The sequence below is a fragment of the Muntiacus reevesi genome, chromosome 3 (assembly GCF_963930625.1).
Source record: "Muntiacus reevesi chromosome 3, mMunRee1.1, whole genome shotgun sequence".
Taxonomy (NCBI): Eukaryota; Metazoa; Chordata; class Mammalia; order Artiodactyla; family Cervidae; genus Muntiacus; species Muntiacus reevesi.
This window is the reverse complement of record NC_089251.1, coordinates 54,391,823-54,409,700: the sequence shown is the minus strand read 5'-3', so window position 1 is coordinate 54,409,700 and position 17,878 is coordinate 54,391,823. Positions and strand designations below refer to the sequence as shown.

Genomic DNA, 17,878 nt, shown 5'->3' with positions numbered 1-17,878 from the left:
TGTCCCCTGCATTGGCAGCCAGATTCTTAACCACTGGGCCACCAGGGAAATTCTGGGACTCTTATGATGAAGCAGCGTTGCTGTAGGAGATTGCACTGTTTCATAAGCTAACTGATCTGGTTCTTAAACTTGACCGAGACATTACCTCCCTGCATCATGAAGACCACTGAACACACCCACATTCTCAACTTTTGGGTCCTGATCTATCTCAGAACCAGATCCTCATGAAGTGCCCTCCTGCCTCCTCCAGTGTCTCCTGGAAGAGACAGGCGAATGTGAAGTCATCAGATGTAATGAGTGTTTTTTCCTCAAAAGATAGTAGAGATATTCAGTGAACATCAGAAATGAGAAAACTGCCCACGTGATAGGAACTGTGTGATTATTTGTTTTTGTAGTCCCAGGTGGCACTAGTGGTAAAGAACCCACCTGCCAATGCAGGAGACATAAGAGCCAAGGGTTTGATCCCTGGGTCAGGAAGATCCCCTGCAGGAGGAAATGGCAAACCACTCTAGTATTCTTGCCTAGAGAATCCCATGGACAGAGGAGCCTGGCAGGCTATAGTCCATGAGGCCACAAAGAGTCACATACAACTGAGTGACTAAACACACACAAGAAGTTTTAGATTCAAATGAATCTACTTTACTTTACAATGGCTGTATATATACGTGTATGATGTTGTGTGTGTGTCTGTGCACGCTCGTGCCAGTACAGATAGAATTTTGAAAACACGATTATGTATTACATATGTTTATATTATCCATAAGATGTATATAAAAATATATTTTTACTCATGGAAATCAAAAGTTACTATGATAACTAACATACTCCTTGAGTGACTAATGTGCTTAGCACTTTATACAGTTTTTCTCTAACTCAGCATCTATAGGGTTGGAATTATTTTCTCACGTTACAAAGGAAGAAGCTGAGGTTCTGAGAATTAAGTGATAATGACCAGCAACATGGTTATTGGAGCTGTCTGTTCTTGCAGCACATGCTGGCCTGCCCAGGCTCTAAGACACAGTGATCTGATGAGAAAGCTGCAAGTCTTACCTTTAGTTACTCATCCTCAGCTCCTCTCTCATTACACCCTACTTCCTATTCTCTGTGAAGTGCGCTGGCAGCTGGGTGGGTCCACTTACCCCTGGAGACCATTGCTATTAGAGTCGAGGGAATCAGTGACACATACACATCTCCTAAGCTCTGGCCGCTGAGAGCGTCTAGAAGCAGGGAGATCATAATGGCAGTGGGAACACCAGCATTCAGATCTTGGTTTTCAGATACCATTCTCCAACTAAAGAACAAAAGTTCGTGCAGAAGTGTTTGGTTTCAGGGCTGGGAATCACACAGGGAAAATAAAACATGAGCTGAGGGTGTCTTCTCAGATCTACAAAGTAGAAAAGTGCTCAAAAAGGGACAGGGCATGTTCAAAGGGCACAAGTACCAACCTGAAAGAGCTCTTAAAGTGGACATGGCTGGAGCAATTTGAGCAACAAAATATATAATACATAATGAGAGTACTGGATTATAACCTATAGATAAAATAAATATCTGATATATAAAGTACCTGAATAAATACATAGCACAGATACTTCTTTCTTATAGAAGAATTCCAACTAATAAACGGTAAGGGGAATGAGGGAAACAGAAAATCACCATTAGAACCAAATCTGAGGAAAAACAAGATATTTTTCAAGGTATCATCCTCCAAGACAGTGATTAATTATGGTGGCTCAAATGGTAAAGAATCTGCCTGCAATGCAGAAGACCCAGGTTCAATCCCTGGGTTGGGAAGATCCCTTGGAGAAGGGATCTTCTACCCACTCCAGTACTCTTGCCTGGAGAATCCCATGGACAGAGGAGCCTGGTGGGATATGGTCCATGGAGTTGCAAAGAGCTGGACACAACTGAGCGACTAACATGTTCATATTCAAAGTATATTCCCCCAAGAGTGATTATTTACAAAGGGAAAAATAGTGACTTTACAGAGGAGAGACCTGGCTGGTACCACCTTAACCGTGTGCTCCAGGTTAACCTCACCAGTGGCATGGGTGCTCCCGACGTGAGGGCTGTCACTTCCGTAGGGTTCCTGCCCAAAATGCATAACCTCAATCTAAAATTCATATGGCAAATGGAACCCCCGCCCCACCCTTGCTCTTTTCCATTTCAGTCGCTTGCCACTCTGGGTTTGCAGCTGCTCAGGCTAAAAAGCACCACTGACTCCTCTCTTTTTCTTACACTTGCATGCAATCCATTCAAAAAATATGCTGGCTGTATTCTCTACAGCCCATACACGCAAGATTCTATACCCAGGATCTGATCACGTCCTACCTCCTCTGAAAAATACTCTGGACCAAACCACCATCACCTCTAGCTTGATTGTGAAAGTCCTCACGGAGACCACTCTCAACCCACTGGCTGGTAGGATGCATTCAAGAATGTAAGTTGGACCCTGTCACTCCAGGCTGTTCAAAACCCTCATTTGACTCAGAGTAAAAGTGAATGTCCTCATTACAGTCTATCAGGTGTGATACCACCTGGTCCCTGTTACCCCATCACCTCCTTCCCACTGCCCTCCCTGCTCCTTCTGCTCCAGCTGGCCTCCTGCCATCCCTTCCCATGAGACACACTCCTTCCTGGAACCTTGGCTCGTGATGCTTCCTTTGCATGGAATGTTCTTCCTCTAAACACCAGCTTGGCTAACATCCATCCCCCAAACTTCAAGGCATGGTTTAAGTCTCACCCTCTCATGAGAGCTACCCTAATACCCCATGAAAACTGTAATCCCAGGACTTCCCTGGTGGTCCAATGGTTAAGAATCTGCTTCCAATGCAGAGGATGGAAGTGGGTTTGACCCCTGGTTGGGGAACTAAGGTCCCACATGCCGCAGGGCAACAAAGCCCAAGTGCTGCAACTAGAGAGCCTGTAAGCTGCAACTACTGAGGCTACGCCACAACTAGAAAAAGCCCCCATGCTGCAATGAGAACTCAATGCAGCCAAAAAACCACTGTAATCCACCCATATTCTCCCAACCTTGCCTACTTAGTATTTAACATACCCTATTATTTATTTATGTATTAGACTTACTGTCTTGTCCTCTCTGCTAGATGGATCTCATTGATGCATCCCAAGCACCAAGAACAATAACTAGCACAGGGAATGCTGAATAAATATCTGTTTAGTAAATGAATGAATTCCAGGCCCCATGAATCTGGGATAGATGAATGACAGGAAACAGGTCAAGTTTGTTGTTTAAAATCAAGGGACTACCATCTTTACTACAGGGGAAAACCCTAAAGAGAGACCTGGACAGAACCTGAGGGCTACAGGAGCCACTTCTGAGCTTTCAGTAAGCCCATGTGTGTCACCCGGCTCTAGGAGGCAAAGCCTCTCCTCTGGGCATGTAAAGGCCGAATGCCCCCTCCCCCAGGGTCAGGAGAACATGCCGGTGTTGGGAGTGCAGTACGCTGAAACACTGATGCCAGGGCTGTGTCCCGTGCTTATGTACATTACCTCATTTAACTTCCCCAGCTACACAGCTGAAGTTTCCATGATCTCCTCTCTACGGATGAAGAAACCAAGGCTCTGAGCAGTTGAGGCACTAGCTTGAGACATACACTATAAAGAGTGGTGGAGCTCAGGTTCCAGCCAGGTCAGGGAAATGGGGGTGCCCATGCCTGTTTGCCTTAGCTCTCCTGAGGGCCCTCAGCAATTGGAGATCTACCCACGAAGCTGTCCCCCCTACTCAGGACAGCCCTGTGCCCAGGTCCTAGCCCTGCAGCCTTCTCTGCTGGGCTTCTCACCAAAGCCCCACCTGGATATGATGACGAGACAGGCGGAGAATCTCCCGGGCCATCAGCAAAGTCTTTGAGTCCATCACCAGGTACAGGAGATGCAGGAGGGCAAGGAAGCCTGCTCCTCTGAGGTCTGTGGCTGGATTTGTTCCTAAAACAGAAACCAAGAGAAAACTGAGGGAGTTTAATGAAACCCTTGGACAGCAAGAGATCAAACAAGACAATCCTAAAGGAAATCAACCCTGAATATTCATTGGAAGGACTGATGCTGAAACTGAAGTTCCAGTATTTTGGCCACCTGATGCAAAGAGTCACCTCAATGGAAAAGACCCTGATGTTGGTAAAGACTGAAGATAAAAGGAGAACTCTGGGATGACAGAGGATAAGATGGTTGGATGGCATCACTGACTCAGTGGACATGAACTTGGGCAAACCTGGGAGATAGTGAAGGACAGGGAAGCCTGGTGTACTACAGGCTTTGTGTCCCAAAGACCTGAACATAACTTAGTGACTGAACAACAACAACGAAATCCCTGCTCCCTGAGTCAATGACCTTGATCACGGCCCAGGTGGTGAATCTAGACTTCCTCTGACTGACTGCAATGAGGTGGCCCTCAGCTCTGCCAGGGCAGTCAGAGATGCAGGGAAGGGGCTTTTATCCTTCCCTGGTGCTAAGGAGCCCACCAGTCTCTATGGGATGTCAGGGGAGGTGACATGCGAACAGCAATGAGGCACCCCTGCCCCTCCCAGCCAGTGGTATCAGTGGAGGCTCAGTGGGATACTTGGATTTCTATCCCCACCTGGCAATAATGAGGTGACATCACCTTTCCCCCACTGCCCAGTGTCAGAGGAGGCCTGCTACAATAGAAGATTTAAAGAAGATCCACAGTGTCATTATATACTATGCCAAATGTCTAGGACAAAATTAAAAAATCACTTATTACACGAAGAACTAGGAAAATCTCAACTTGAATGACAAAAGACAATTAATAGCAACATTGCTGGGGGAAGGATGAGGGAAGGGATAGAGTCTGGGATGGTCATGTACACACTGCTATATTTAAAATGGATAACCAACCAGGACTTACTATATATTACAGGGAACTCTGCTCAATGTTATATGGCAGCCTGGATGGGAGGGGAGTTTGGGGGAGAATGGATACGTGTATATGTATGGCTAAATCCCTTTGCTGTTCTTCTGCAACTATCACAACATTGTTAATTGGCTAAACCCCAATACAAAATAAAAGACTTGCACAGCAAGGGGGAAATCAAGATTACAGTGAGAATGAAGGCTGCCAATCAGGATAGGGAGACTACCCTCGCTATTTGGCTGGGCCCAAGGTAGTCAGTCATGTCCAACTCTTTAGGACTCCATGGACTATACAGTCCATGGAATTCTCCAGGCCAGAATACTGGCGTGGGTAGCTGTTCCCTTCTCCAGGGGATCTTCCCAAAGCCTGTGATCGATTCCAGGTCTCCCACATTGTGGATGGATTCTTTACCAGCTGAGCCACCAGGGAAGCCCAAGAATACAGGAGTGGGATGCCTATCCCTTCTCCAGGGGATCTTCCCAACCCAGGAGTTGAATGGGGTCTCCTACATTGCAGGCAGATTCTTGACCAGCTGAGCTACCAGGGAGGCTAGTAAAGTAATGCTCAAAATTCTCCGAGCCAGGCTTCAGCAATACGTGAACCATGAACTTCCAGATGTTCAAACTGTTTTAGAAAAGGCAGAGGAACCAGAGTTCAAATTGCCAACATCCGTTGGATCATTGAAAACGCAAGAGAGTTCCAGAAAAACATCTATTTCTGCTTTGTTGACTATGCCAAAGCCTTTGACTGTGTGGATCACAACAAACTGTGGAAAATTCTGAAAGTGATGGGAACACCAGATCACCTGACCTGCCTCTTGAGAAAACTGTATGCAGGTCTGGAAGCAAGGGTTAAAACTGGACATGGAACAATAGACTGGTTCCAAATAGGAAAAGGAGTAGGTCAAGGCTATATATCGTCACCCTGCTTATTTAACTTATATGCAGAGTACATCATGACAAATGCTGGACTGGAAGAATCACAAGCTGGAATCAAGACTGCCAGGAGAAATATCAATAACCTCAGATATGCAGATGACACCACCCTTATGACAGAAAGTGAAGAAGAACTAAAGAGCTTCTTGATGAACATGAAAGAGGAGAGTGAAAAAGTTGGCTTAAAGCTCAACATCCAGAAAACTAAGATCATGGCATCCCATGGTCCCATCACTTCATGGGAAGTAGATGGGGAAACAGTGGCTGACTTTGTTTTTCTGGGCTCCAAAATCACTGCAGATGGTGATTGCAACCATGAAATTAAAAGATGCTTACTCCTTGGAAGGAAAGTTATGACCAACCTAGACAGCATATTAAAAAGCAGAGACATTACTTTGTCAACAAAGGTCTGTCTAGTCAAGGCTATGGTTTTTCCAGTGGTCATGTATGGATGTGAGAATTGGACTATAAAGAAAGCTGAGCACCGAAGAATTGATGCTTTTGAACTGTGGTGTTGGAGAAGACTCTTGAGGGTCCCTTGGGCTACATAGAGATCCAACCAGTCCAACCTAAAGGAGATCAGTCCTGGGTGTTCATTGGAAGGACTGATGTTGAAGCTGAAACTCCAATACTTTGGCCACCTGATGCGAAGGGCTGACTCATTTGAAAAGACCCTGATGCTGGGAAAGATTAAGGGCAGGAGAAGAAGGGGACAACAAAGGATGAGATGGTTGGATGGCATCATCGACTCAATGGACATGAGTTTGGGTAAACTCTGGGAGTTGGTGATGGACAGGGAGGCCTGGCGTGCTGTGGTTCATGGCGTCACAGAGAGTCGGACACAACTGAACAACTGTGGCCCCTGCACTGGAAGCACAGAGCCTTAACTGCTGAACTGCCAGGGAAGTCCCCTGTATTGTTTTAAACCACTAAATTTGTGGTAATTTTCTGGATGTAGTCAGAAGAATCCCTAAACGTGTGACAGGGAGGTATAAACACAGTATCAGAAAGAGGGATGTGAGGACAGATTCAGCTCTGAGAGATGCTGTGTTCCTGGCTTTGAAGGAGGAGGAATGTGGGAGGCCTCTAGAAGGTGGAAAAAGCAAGGAAATAGATTTTCTCCTGGAGAGTCTAAAAAGGAATACAGCCCTGCGATGACCTTGATCTTGCCTCAGAGAGACTGCGTCAGACTTCTCAACTACAGAACTAGAAGATGGTAAATCTGTGGGTCTTTTTTCTTTTGGGGATGTACTGCGCAACATGTGGGACCTGAGGTTCCCACCCAGGAATCGAATCTGTGGCCCCTGCACTGGAAGCACAGAGCCTTAACTGCTGAACTGCCAGGGAAGTCCCCTGTATTGTTTTAAACCACTAAATTTGTGGTAATTTTCTGCAACAACAAAAGAAACCTACAAATGCCTTTGATAAAGGTCTCAGTAAAGAAATATCAGATGTAAAGAACCAAACAGAAACTTTAGGACTGCAAAATATAATAACTAAAATTAAAAACTCACTGGGTGGGCTCAACAGCTGAATAGAGACAACAGAGGAAAGAACCAGTGAATTTGAAGATGGAACAATATAAACAGCCCACTCTGAACAACAGAGAGAAAAAACAAAACAGAATGAGCAGAGCCTTGGAGACCTCTGGGCGATACAGACATCCCCTTAAAACGAACAGAGCCTCTGGGACTAAGAGGAACAGTAACAGAAGATCTAGCATATGTGTGGTTAGAATTATACAAGACAGGAGAGAGAGAAGGGCTGAAAAAAGTACTCAAAGTAATAATGGCTGATAATTTACCAAATTTGCCAAAAGACATAAACGTACAGATTCAAGAAATTGAGCGAAACCCTAATAGGATAAACCCAAAGAAATCTCCACTAAGACATATCATAGTCAAACTCCTACAAACAAAAGAAAAAAGTAAGCAAAAAAGACCTTGAAAGTAGAGACAGAAACCACTCCTCATCTACCAAGAAGCAATAATTCAAGTGCCAGCAGAATTCTCATCAGAAACTATGGAAGCCAAAAGGAAGCAGCCTATTTATTTTCAAGGTATGAAAGAAAAGATCTGTTAACCTGGAATTCTACATTCAGAGAAATTATCCTTCAGGAGTAAAGCGGAAATCGAGACATTTTTAGATGAAGGAAAGCTAAGAGGATTTATGCTGGCTGACCTACTTTAGAAAATGGCTAAAGGAAGTTCCTGAAACAGAAGGGAAGTGAAAAAAGAAGGAATCTTAGAAGATCAGAAAGGAAGAAATAATAAGGGATAGAGTAAACATATGGATAAATACAACAGAATTTCCTTCTCCTCTTGAGTTATTTAAATTAATGGTTGAAAGAAAAATCATAACACTGATGTGATTCTCCATGTACAAGCCAATTATATTATAGACGAGGGAGGGTAAAGGGACTTAAACACACCGTCAATACGAACAGAGCACCAATAAATTTTGAGCATAAAAGTTTCCTTTTCAAATCAAGATCTTTTCCTGTTTTACACAAATGTAATTTTATATATGGTTTAGAAAAAAAAACAGACAATTGAAAAACAGGTGAAATAATTTTGTTTCACTCAAAAAGTGAAATAATGTAAAACACAATTTTCATCAACACTAAAAGAAAAGAACAAACTAATAAAAATAAATGGAAAAAAAGAAAAGAACAAAAAGAAAACACTAGAGGACTTCCCTGGGGGTCCAGTGGCTAAGACTCCAAGTTCCCAATGGAGGAGGCCTGGCTTGGAACCCTGGTCAGGGAACAAGATTCCACATACCCCAGCTAAAAGTTCTTGTGTGCTACAAGGAAGAATAAAGATTCCACGTGCTGCAACTAAGAACCTGAGCAACCAAATTAATTAATTAATTAAAAAAAAAACAACAACACTGGATTCTAAATCATATAGCTCCCATGCTTTCCATTCCACTTAGAGTAAATGTTTCACACTGGCCTGCAAGGCCCCGAGTGAACTATTCTTGTCCACTTCAGCCACTGCTACTTCTCAGGAGGCCTCAGGGCCTTTGCATTTACTGTCCCCTCTTCCTGGAATGCCTTGCCCCAGATATTCCATCTAATGGTGCTGGCATAACAGGAAGAGGACTATCTGGGTTCTCACGCTAGTCTTGGAATAAGGAGTCAGGGAGAAGATGAACCGTTTCTCTCTCTTACCCTGAAAGCCCAGATCTTCCCAGTGGTCTCCATGGAGGGCACAGTCGAACTTGGAGCCAGTCAGCTTCTTATAGATGGTCTGGAGGACTCGGCCATGCATGGGGTCTTGGCTATCCAGGCCACCTGCCCCCAAACACAAACATGCTCTGCTGGATTGGCCCTCAGGGGAGGACAGAGTGCTTCCCAGAGAACGTACAGCCAAGACAGACCCAGCCTGGATGCCCACACCCGGCCCTCCCCACAACGTGGTTAATGCAAGAGCCTCGGTTTAGTCTCAGTCACAGGATGGACAAACCGTTCTCTCTGTCTGACCGCTCACGCAGCACCTGCCTTGTGGCCATGCACTCACACTGAGCGATGGTCAAGACCAAGTCCCTTTCTTCACGGAGGCCCTGGTGGAGCTTTGGAGGCCCGAAGAGGCAGTGCCGGAGGGCAGCAAACCCGGTCCTTCGGATGGTGGGCTGGATTCTTTTCTGGGGAGAAAGGTACAAGAGTGTGCAGTGCTGAGTTCATTAGCTTTCGTGACCTTACCATGAGGCTCAGTACAGGACTGGTCTTACAGAAACAAATTGTTCTCAACTAACTGGCTGGCCTCTGAGCCAGGGAAACAGGGCAGAAGCTGTGAAGCATCTGCTATTAATAAATCTCCAGGGGACTTCCCTGGCGGTCCAGTGATTAGAACTTCACCTTCCATTGCAGGGGGTGTGGGTCCTGGTTGGGGTGTTTGATCCCTAAATGGAGAGCTAAGATCCCACATGCCTCCAAGCCAAAAAACTGAAACATAAAACAGAAGCAATACTGTAACAAATTCAATAAAGATTAAAAAAATAAAAATAAAAAAATAAATCTCTAGGGACAGGTTCTTCCAGCTCTCAGGTTCTTTGTAAGCAGAAAGAGATGTCTCTAAACCCAGATCTAATCAGCCTCTATTTAGCCTGTATCACTCTATATCAGTCTGTATTTAGCCTCTGGGCTTTTCTAGAAATGGCTCTGTCACTGACTTTCAAAGAAGCTAGAGGGCATTGGCTATGGGGACTGGCATCTGATAGACAGACAGACAGACAGACAGACGCCAGGACAAGTCTCCCAGCAGGGCTGCTTCCACCCTTTGTATGTCTGTGTTTGTCTCTCTCTGTAAAAGACATACAGTCTAACGGCCCTCTCAACTTCCAGGATAAGACAGTTGGTGAGAAGGGGAGTCTAGGGCACTTTCTTGGAGCTGGATACCCCTTAGGGGTAGCTGGCGCCTTCTGGCTACACCAGGTCCTGCTGACGCCTCCGTGTTCAGAGCCACTGCTGCAGGGCTTAGGATACTCTGATTTCAGCAGCTTCCGGCTCTCTGGGATCAGTCTGATTCCTATCTTCAGCCTCTCTCCTCGAGTCAGGCTTTAGGTTGAACATTTGAATTCACAGTCCTCTAAACTTACCACTAGGCACTCAAGATGTCTGCCAGCTTTTCATTTCCTTAGCACTCTTTTTCCAACCCCACATATTTTTTAAATTCCCAAAGAACTTCTAGTTCCTCTAGGATATGGAAAATTTTCCTGTATTGGCCATGAATCACTTAGCTCTCTGCAGGCCACCCTGCTTCCTTGAGGGACTTCTAGCATCTGATTCCAGACCCCCCCATCCCTAGGACGGGAGAGTGGGGAGCAGCTCCACGGACCCCTGTAAGACAGGACCACTAGAGCTCCGGAGACACAGTCCCTGAGACCGCACGACACATGGGTCCTCGGCCATGTGTGATCCTGTACCCTCGGATTTCTTAGTTGGGACAGAGCCCTCGACTGGAAGCTTCCCTCTTGCCTGCCCAGTGCCCTGTCCTGAGCTTAGTCACTCAGTCGTGTCCAACTCTTTGCAACGCCATGGACTGTAGTCTGCTAGGCTCCTCTGTCCATGTGGATTCTCCAGGCAAGAATGCTAGAGTGGGTTGCCATGCCCTTCTCCAGGGGATCTTCCCATGGCCTATCCTGATGGGGTAGAAACCTGGCTTCGGGGAAGAAAGTGCTTTGCTCAGGACCCCATCACCCCACCCCCCGCGGTGTCATACCTTGAAGGAGGAGAGGTCCACTGTCTGGAAATGCTGCAGGGCCTCACTGAAGGAGATGAGCTGCCCAGGCTGGTCCATGCTGGCCCGGCTCCCTGTGGCAAAAGGGAAGACACTCCAGGACTTGTGACAGGAGCCACTCTATCAGCAAACATGTACCAAGGGCCTTCTGGTTGTCACCTCTAAGCCCAGCACAGGCTTCCAGCTGTCAGTGTCAGACACCTACAGCGACAACCAAGCCGGTGTCAGGGGGCTGGTGGTGTTCACAGGGCGGACTCCCTTTCAGAGCTGGCTGGGTGGAGGTGGGCCAGGCCGAGCCCTGCAGAGTAGGAGCTGATCTGTAGGAGCCCCCAAGTCCACTCATCCCTGAGTGGGATGCGTCACTGCCTGGAGGAGGTATCCACACAGAAGCACGCGACAGTTCTGTCTGGGGGCCTTTCCCGGTTTCTACTTCTCCCCTTCTCATGCCCTGGAGTTGAATGATTTCTCCTCCAGCCTTTGTTCCAGGGAATTAACTCATCAACCAGCAATTTAGGCGATGGCTGATACAGCCCCTGTAACATCTCTCCAGGTGCTCAAGTGGGGCTCAGGTTAGATTTAGGTCTCAGTTCTCCCCTCCCACAGCTCCATCCAAACCTCCCAAAAGGAATGAGACACAGTTCTGACACAGCCCTCAGAGCCTTCCAGCATATGGCCTCAACCTCCATCTCCAGAGATTTCCTTGTACAGTGAACAACCTGCTCAACCTGATGCAGGGGTCCTGGCTGCCCACCTCCATCCTCTGCCCAACCTCATCACCCTGCAGAAGCTGACCCTGACCATGGTCCTCTTCGTCCTCTCTCAGACCCTGTGGCATTCATCTCCCTTTCCTCCAGAGGTTGGAGGACATCACCTTTGAATTGGGAAAAAAGGTTTCCTTCTATGTCACATATCAAAAATGAGAACACTCGGGAATTCTGTCTCCTAATCCCAAACAGAGCATCAGACTCGTAGGTGGACAGTGCCTTTAGCAGCAGCGGGCTGTGGGGAGAGGGTGCCATTCCTCTACTTACCTGTCTCTGGGTGGATGCTGTCCACAGCTTCCCATTCTTCTTGGGCTTGGAGGACTTCTGTACTCACAACTGCAATAGTGAGACAAGGACACACCCTGAGATCTAGGTATGTCTGGATCACTGTTGTGGTGCCTGGCTTTATCTGCCTGTCTTGCCAGACAGTTGCCAAAGTGAGCTTTCAAAAAGGCCAGACCTGATGCCAGCCCACTGCATGGAACCCTCTATGGATTCTTCGTAATTCTCACAATGAAACCCCAACCCACCTTCAGCTCCAGCTCCTCCTGGTGCAGCTCCATCTCAGCCTGCAGCCAACTTAGCACCGCCCTCCCCTGGCACCTCCTTCAGCCTCTGGAATCTGCTTCTAGGAGCAGCACCATGAGAGTCCCCGACACTCCGTTCTTGTCACAGTGTTCTAACTGTCCTGCCTGCTGCACTGGGAGCTATAGGAGGGCAGGGTTCTTGGGGTTCAATGGGTGCACCATGAATGTTTTTGTTGCTGTTTTTGTTTGTTTTTGGCCACGCCACCTGGCATGCAGGATCTTAGTTCCCCAATTACCTGGGATCAAACCTGTGCCCTTGCAGTGGAAATATGGAGTCCTAACCACTGGACCACCAGGGAAGTCCTCATAATGAATGTTTGATGAATGAATGAAAAGCACAATGAAAGGAGGGGGGACAGAAGAAAAAAACAGCAGCAGGACAGGCTCTCTATAATCACTGCACAGCCCTTTACTAAAGAGGACACAGGCAAACAGTGGGGAGGATGGGGAGGCTTCTGTTCAAACCAAACTGGTGAGCATTCCAGCCTGGATAGTGTAAGCAAGTTAAAACAGCTCCCCTCTGCCTTGCAACCAGGGCTGAGGACTTTCTGTGACAGTGAACTGTTCTGGCAGTACACTTGCAAAAGGGCTTCCCTAGTGGCTCAGACGGCAAAGAATCTACCTGCAATGCAGGAGACCTGGGTTTGATCCCTGGTTGGGAAGATCCCCTGAAGAAGGGAATGGCAAGTCACTCCAGTATTCTTACCTGGAGAATCCTATGGATAGAGGAATCTGCTGGGCTACAGTGCATGGGGCGTAGAGTCAGACATGACTGAGCGACTAATACACACTTGCAAAATTAAAGAAAAACCTACCCCAAACTCAAAACACTAATGGATAATGAGGATGAGGAGGCTGCTGGGGAGCAGGAGGGGACCACAGTGAAAGCACCCTGTAGAGCCAAATGGGTTGTGAACTTTTTAGCTCCCTCATGAGCTGTGCTTCTTCAGGCAAATTACTCAACCATCTGTAATCATTCTTGAGATTACTATGAGAACAGAGTCTAGGGGAGCATGTGGCCCAAGGTCACTTGCTTAGTACATCTCAGCTAGCATGGCCGACCCAGTTGTGGACTCAGGTCTAGCAGGACTGTAGATGTTGGTAGCAGATGAGATGGATCTAGATTCTAGGACATTCAATCTTGCCAGTCCTTGCCCAGGGTAGTAGATGGTACAATAGGGCTTCCAAACTAGGTAACTTCAACAGAACACGGGATATTCAACCTGGGACAATGAGGAAAATAAAGACTTACGTCCAGCATGCTGGACCCTTGGGAGGTGAGCTACAAGGACAAAGGGGTTGAACAAGAAGAGTGGACTGGCTGCCATGGAAGTTTATCAGGATGATAAGAGCTCCCCCACCCTTCACCCCTCATCTACATCCAGCCTCACTGACTTGTTAACCTTCAGATCATCACAATGCAATTAATCTTTTACCCCATTTATCCTTGCCTATAAACAAGTTGGTCAAAGGTTGTGAACCAGGATTAGGAACCTCATGGGCAAGGGTGTAGGAGTTTACTGTGATAGCAATGCAATCAAGAGGAAGCACATGGTCTCAAGGGGTAACTTCAATCTGGTGCCCGAACTAGAGACAAACACCCAACCCATGTAAGAGCATATTGCTCCTTTCCCAGTTCCTTTAGGACTCAGGGAGACGACTCCCACCTCTGCACACAATCCTGACGTAAATTCTGTTTTCCCCACATGAACAGAAAAGCGTGGAGCCAAAACCCAAATCTCCAGGAAGACAAAACCAGTTCACGTTAGTATGGCTCTTTATCATTTTTCCTTTTGTCAATTACCTCCTTTACTTAAGCCCTTTTCTCTTTATTCACATAGTAAACGGCACTGCTGATTTACTCAGCCTATTAATTTAAATTAGCTGAGTGCAGTCTGGAAAAAAAATGTAATTGTTTAAACGCATATGTGCGCGTGCTCAGTCATGTCCAACTCTTTGTGACCTCAAGGACTGTAGCCTGCCAGGGTCCTCTGTCCATGGAACTTTCCAGGAAAGAAAACTGGAGTGGGTTGCCATTTCCTTCTCCAGGGGATCTTTCTGACTAAGGGATTGAACCTCAGTGTCCCGAGTCTCCTGCATTGACAGGCGGATTCTTTACTACTTTACCACCTGGGAAGTCCAGTGTAATTGTTCAATATGACGGATTCTTTACTGCTTTACCACCTGGGAAGTCCAGTGTAATTGTTCAATATGATCAAAAATATCTGGGACATAACTGCCAGTTGTACTGAAACAGAAGATATTTTGGCATTTAAGGCAACATCTCTAATCAACGTTAGGTTTGTCCACATGTGGTAAAGACAAAATTCAATTAAAAGAAACTTTATAGGGACTTCCCTGCCCATCATAGTGATTGAGACTTTGTCTTCCAACACAAAGGGTGTGGGTTGGATCCCTGGTTGGGGAGCCAAGATTCCACATGCCCGAAGGCCAAAAAAATTAAAAACATAAAACAGAAGCAATGTTGTGACAAATTTAATATCCACATGGTAGGGCAGGGGAGGGAGGTTCAAAAGGGAGGGGATATATGTATACTTGTGACTGATTCATGTTGTTTGTGGCAGAAACCAAGACAACACTGTAAAGTAATAATTCTCCAATTAAAAATAAAATTTAAAAAATGGTTCTCTTTAAAAAAAAGAAACTTCTGAGACCTTCAAATAATTTTTCTACATTCGAACTTTTCTAATAGACTCCCATATTCTCGGAGATTACACATTCAGTTTGCAAGATTTTAAGATAACAAAACACACCAATGAGTGCTTGCTATGATTCTGTGTGCTAAGCACTTTCCATTATCTCGTTTAATCCTTATAAAATTTATATCATACAGGTTCTGATATAACCCTGATTTTACAGGTAAGTAAAGTGAGGGTTAGAAAGATTAATTTCCCCCCCCCCCCAAAAAAAATGAAGATTAATTCCCTTGCTCTGGGTCATGGAGCTGGTGGGTGAAAGAGTCAAGACTTAAGCCAGAGATATCTGACTCCAGAAGTGGTCCTTCTGAATTGGTGCAGTATGCTTTCTCATGCAGTATATTAGCAGGCAGAGTGAGCTTTAAACAGAGTATGGGAAACACCATGTCAAGCAGGTAAAACAAGATTAACTTTTCAAAGCCTTTTCATCTACTCTGTATCATTTCAGTATCACAACATCCTTTAGAGCACAGAGGAGATATTGATATCTCCACTATAGACAAGGAGATAGTATGATTTTCCCAAAAGGCAAATAAGCCACTAGCAGGGCTTTGGGGACCAAGTCAGAACTCAGGTCTCTCAGGACTTCCCAGGCAGTCCAGTAGTTAAGACTTTGCCTTCCAAAGCAGAAGATGTGTGTGGGTTTTAATCCTTGGTCAGGGAGCTAAGATCCCACATGCATTGCAGCTAGAAAACCAAAACATGTGACAGAAGCAATACTGTAACACATTCAATAAGAGACTTTAAAAATGATCCACATAAAAAAAAAAACCTTAAAAAGAAAGAATGAACTCAGGTCTTTTGACTCCTAATCCAGTGTCAGTTCTAATTTCCCTTGAAGAAGGATAAATCTATAAAATTCTATAGGAAAAGTAGTGAGAAATTCAAGGGAAGAAATTCAAGGGAGGAAAGGAAAGACCCATGTGCTCTGCCTTGAGTCCCACTCAGGCTGCGGGCCCCGAAGGGGACCTTACCAGCGGGCTCCCAGCCGTTCGCCTCTGCTGTCAGGGCCTGGAGGACGCTGTGGTTCTTCAACTCTGAGATCTGTAGGGGCAGGTGACCTTTAGTGTGAGGGCGGAGTCCACATCCTCCTATCCACACACACACATACTGCCCACTGTACCAAATGTTCTTAAAACTGGAGGCCATTAGAATCTGTCTTCCCAGATGCGTTGGTTAAAGCCAATCTTAATGAGTCCATGCTCAGTCGCTCAGTTGTGTCCGATTCTTTGAGATCCCACAGACTGTAGCCTGCCAGGCTCCTCTGTCTGTGGAATTTTCCAGGCAAGAACACTGGAGTGGGTTGCTGTTTCTTCCTTCAAGGGATCTTCCCTACCCAGGGATTTAACCCATGTCTCCTGCATTGACAAGTGGGTTCTTTACCACTGAGCCACCGGGGAAGCCCAATCTTAATGAGAGGCACCTGGAAAATACCAACTATGATGGAGAAGTTGGGCGATGTGGGGACAACATATGCCCTCCTTGAAGAGTAAATGGATAAAAATCTACTCAACTGAGACAGTGGTGAGCTGTTGATATCCCCACTGCACTTTATACTCTGCTTCGTTACAACAATTTTCTGATTAGGCAGAGATTGTTTTGCATGTCTGTTCCCACTCCTAACCCCAAAGTATGTACTGTTGGAGGGCAAGGTCTGTGCCATCCTATGTCCCGGCACCTGGCACCACACAGCGGCATGATACACGAGTGTCTACTGATGAGACCCTGGGCTGCGGGCAGTACGTACAGAAATTCCTCTGAAAGCCAGAACAGCACTGCCGTCCTCGTCAGGTGGTGGAGCGCACCCAGCAGATACACTTCCAACCTGCAAGGCAAACGAGAGTCAGTCTCTCAGGCACATATCAGTCCCCCAGAGATGAAAGCTTGAACAGCACACCCTTTCCCTTAACACACACACAATGCATTAACCCTGGAGAAGTCAACTACAGGTAATACTGTAAGGACATCTCCTGTTTAACCTGGTCTGCAAAAAGCTTAATGTTAATATAATCTCATACAGATTTCATGGCCCCGTTCAGTCTCAGGGCTCTGAGTAAGTAAAGTTGAGTAAAGCGGTTTCTTCATGTTCTGCTCAGCCAAATCTTTCCCCTGCTGTAGCTTAAAAACTATTCAACAAACCTTTTGCAACTCATATCAAAACACATGGCTGACTTTCCTGCCTTTGGTGTTAAGTTGCTAAGTTGTGTCTGACTCTTTGCAACTCCATGGACTGTAGCCGACTAGGCTCCTCTGTCTATGGGATTTCCCAGGCAAGAATACTGGAGGGGGTTGCTATGTCCTTCTCCAGGGGATCTTCCCAACCCAGGGATCAAACCCAGGTCTCCCACAATGTAGGCAAATTCTTTACTACTGAGCCACCTGGGAAGCCCTAATGCTCTTAATGTTAAAAAATAAAATAAAATCCTACAAGTCAGTAAGGGAAAAAAAAAAAGAAAAGAAGAAACCAGCAGAAAAATGGGCATGGATGTAGATGGTTTGCATAAAACAAAACACAAACAGTTCTTAAACATGTGAAGAAACACTCAACCTTACTCATAACAAGAGAAATGTCAACTAAAACCAACTAAAACTACCCTTGAAATAACATTTTTCACTTCCCTTGTTATCAAAGATCAAAAAGTGTGGTAACACTGTGCTGGTTAGAGGACCAAGAGCTATAAGACACTGGAGAGTGAACGGTTACCACCTCTCCGGGTTGATAATATCTGACACAATCATGTATGCTG

At 45.9% G+C, this 17,878-nt stretch overlaps 1 protein-coding gene across 4 annotated transcripts in view; it reads right to left on the bottom strand.

Annotated features, from left to right (window-relative positions):
* Nucleotides 1-17,878, bottom strand: part of ELMOD3 (ELMO domain containing 3) — a 33,561-nt gene that overhangs the window by 9,328 nt on the left and 6,355 nt on the right. For all 4 annotated transcript variants that reach the window (XM_065929096.1, XM_065929097.1, XM_065929095.1 and 1 more), the window contains 7 exons: nt 16,879-16,956; nt 16,106-16,175; nt 12,095-12,163; nt 11,046-11,137; nt 9,345-9,468; nt 8,996-9,118; nt 3,812-3,942 (listed from right to left, as the gene is read on the bottom strand). In XM_065929096.1, the coding sequence (XP_065785168.1) occupies nt 3,812-3,942; nt 8,996-9,118; nt 9,345-9,468; nt 11,046-11,137; nt 12,095-12,163; nt 16,106-16,175; nt 16,879-16,956 (687 nt within the window). The remainder of the gene's footprint in view (nt 1-3,811; nt 3,943-8,995; nt 9,119-9,344; nt 9,469-11,045; nt 11,138-12,094; nt 12,164-16,105; nt 16,176-16,878; nt 16,957-17,878) is intronic.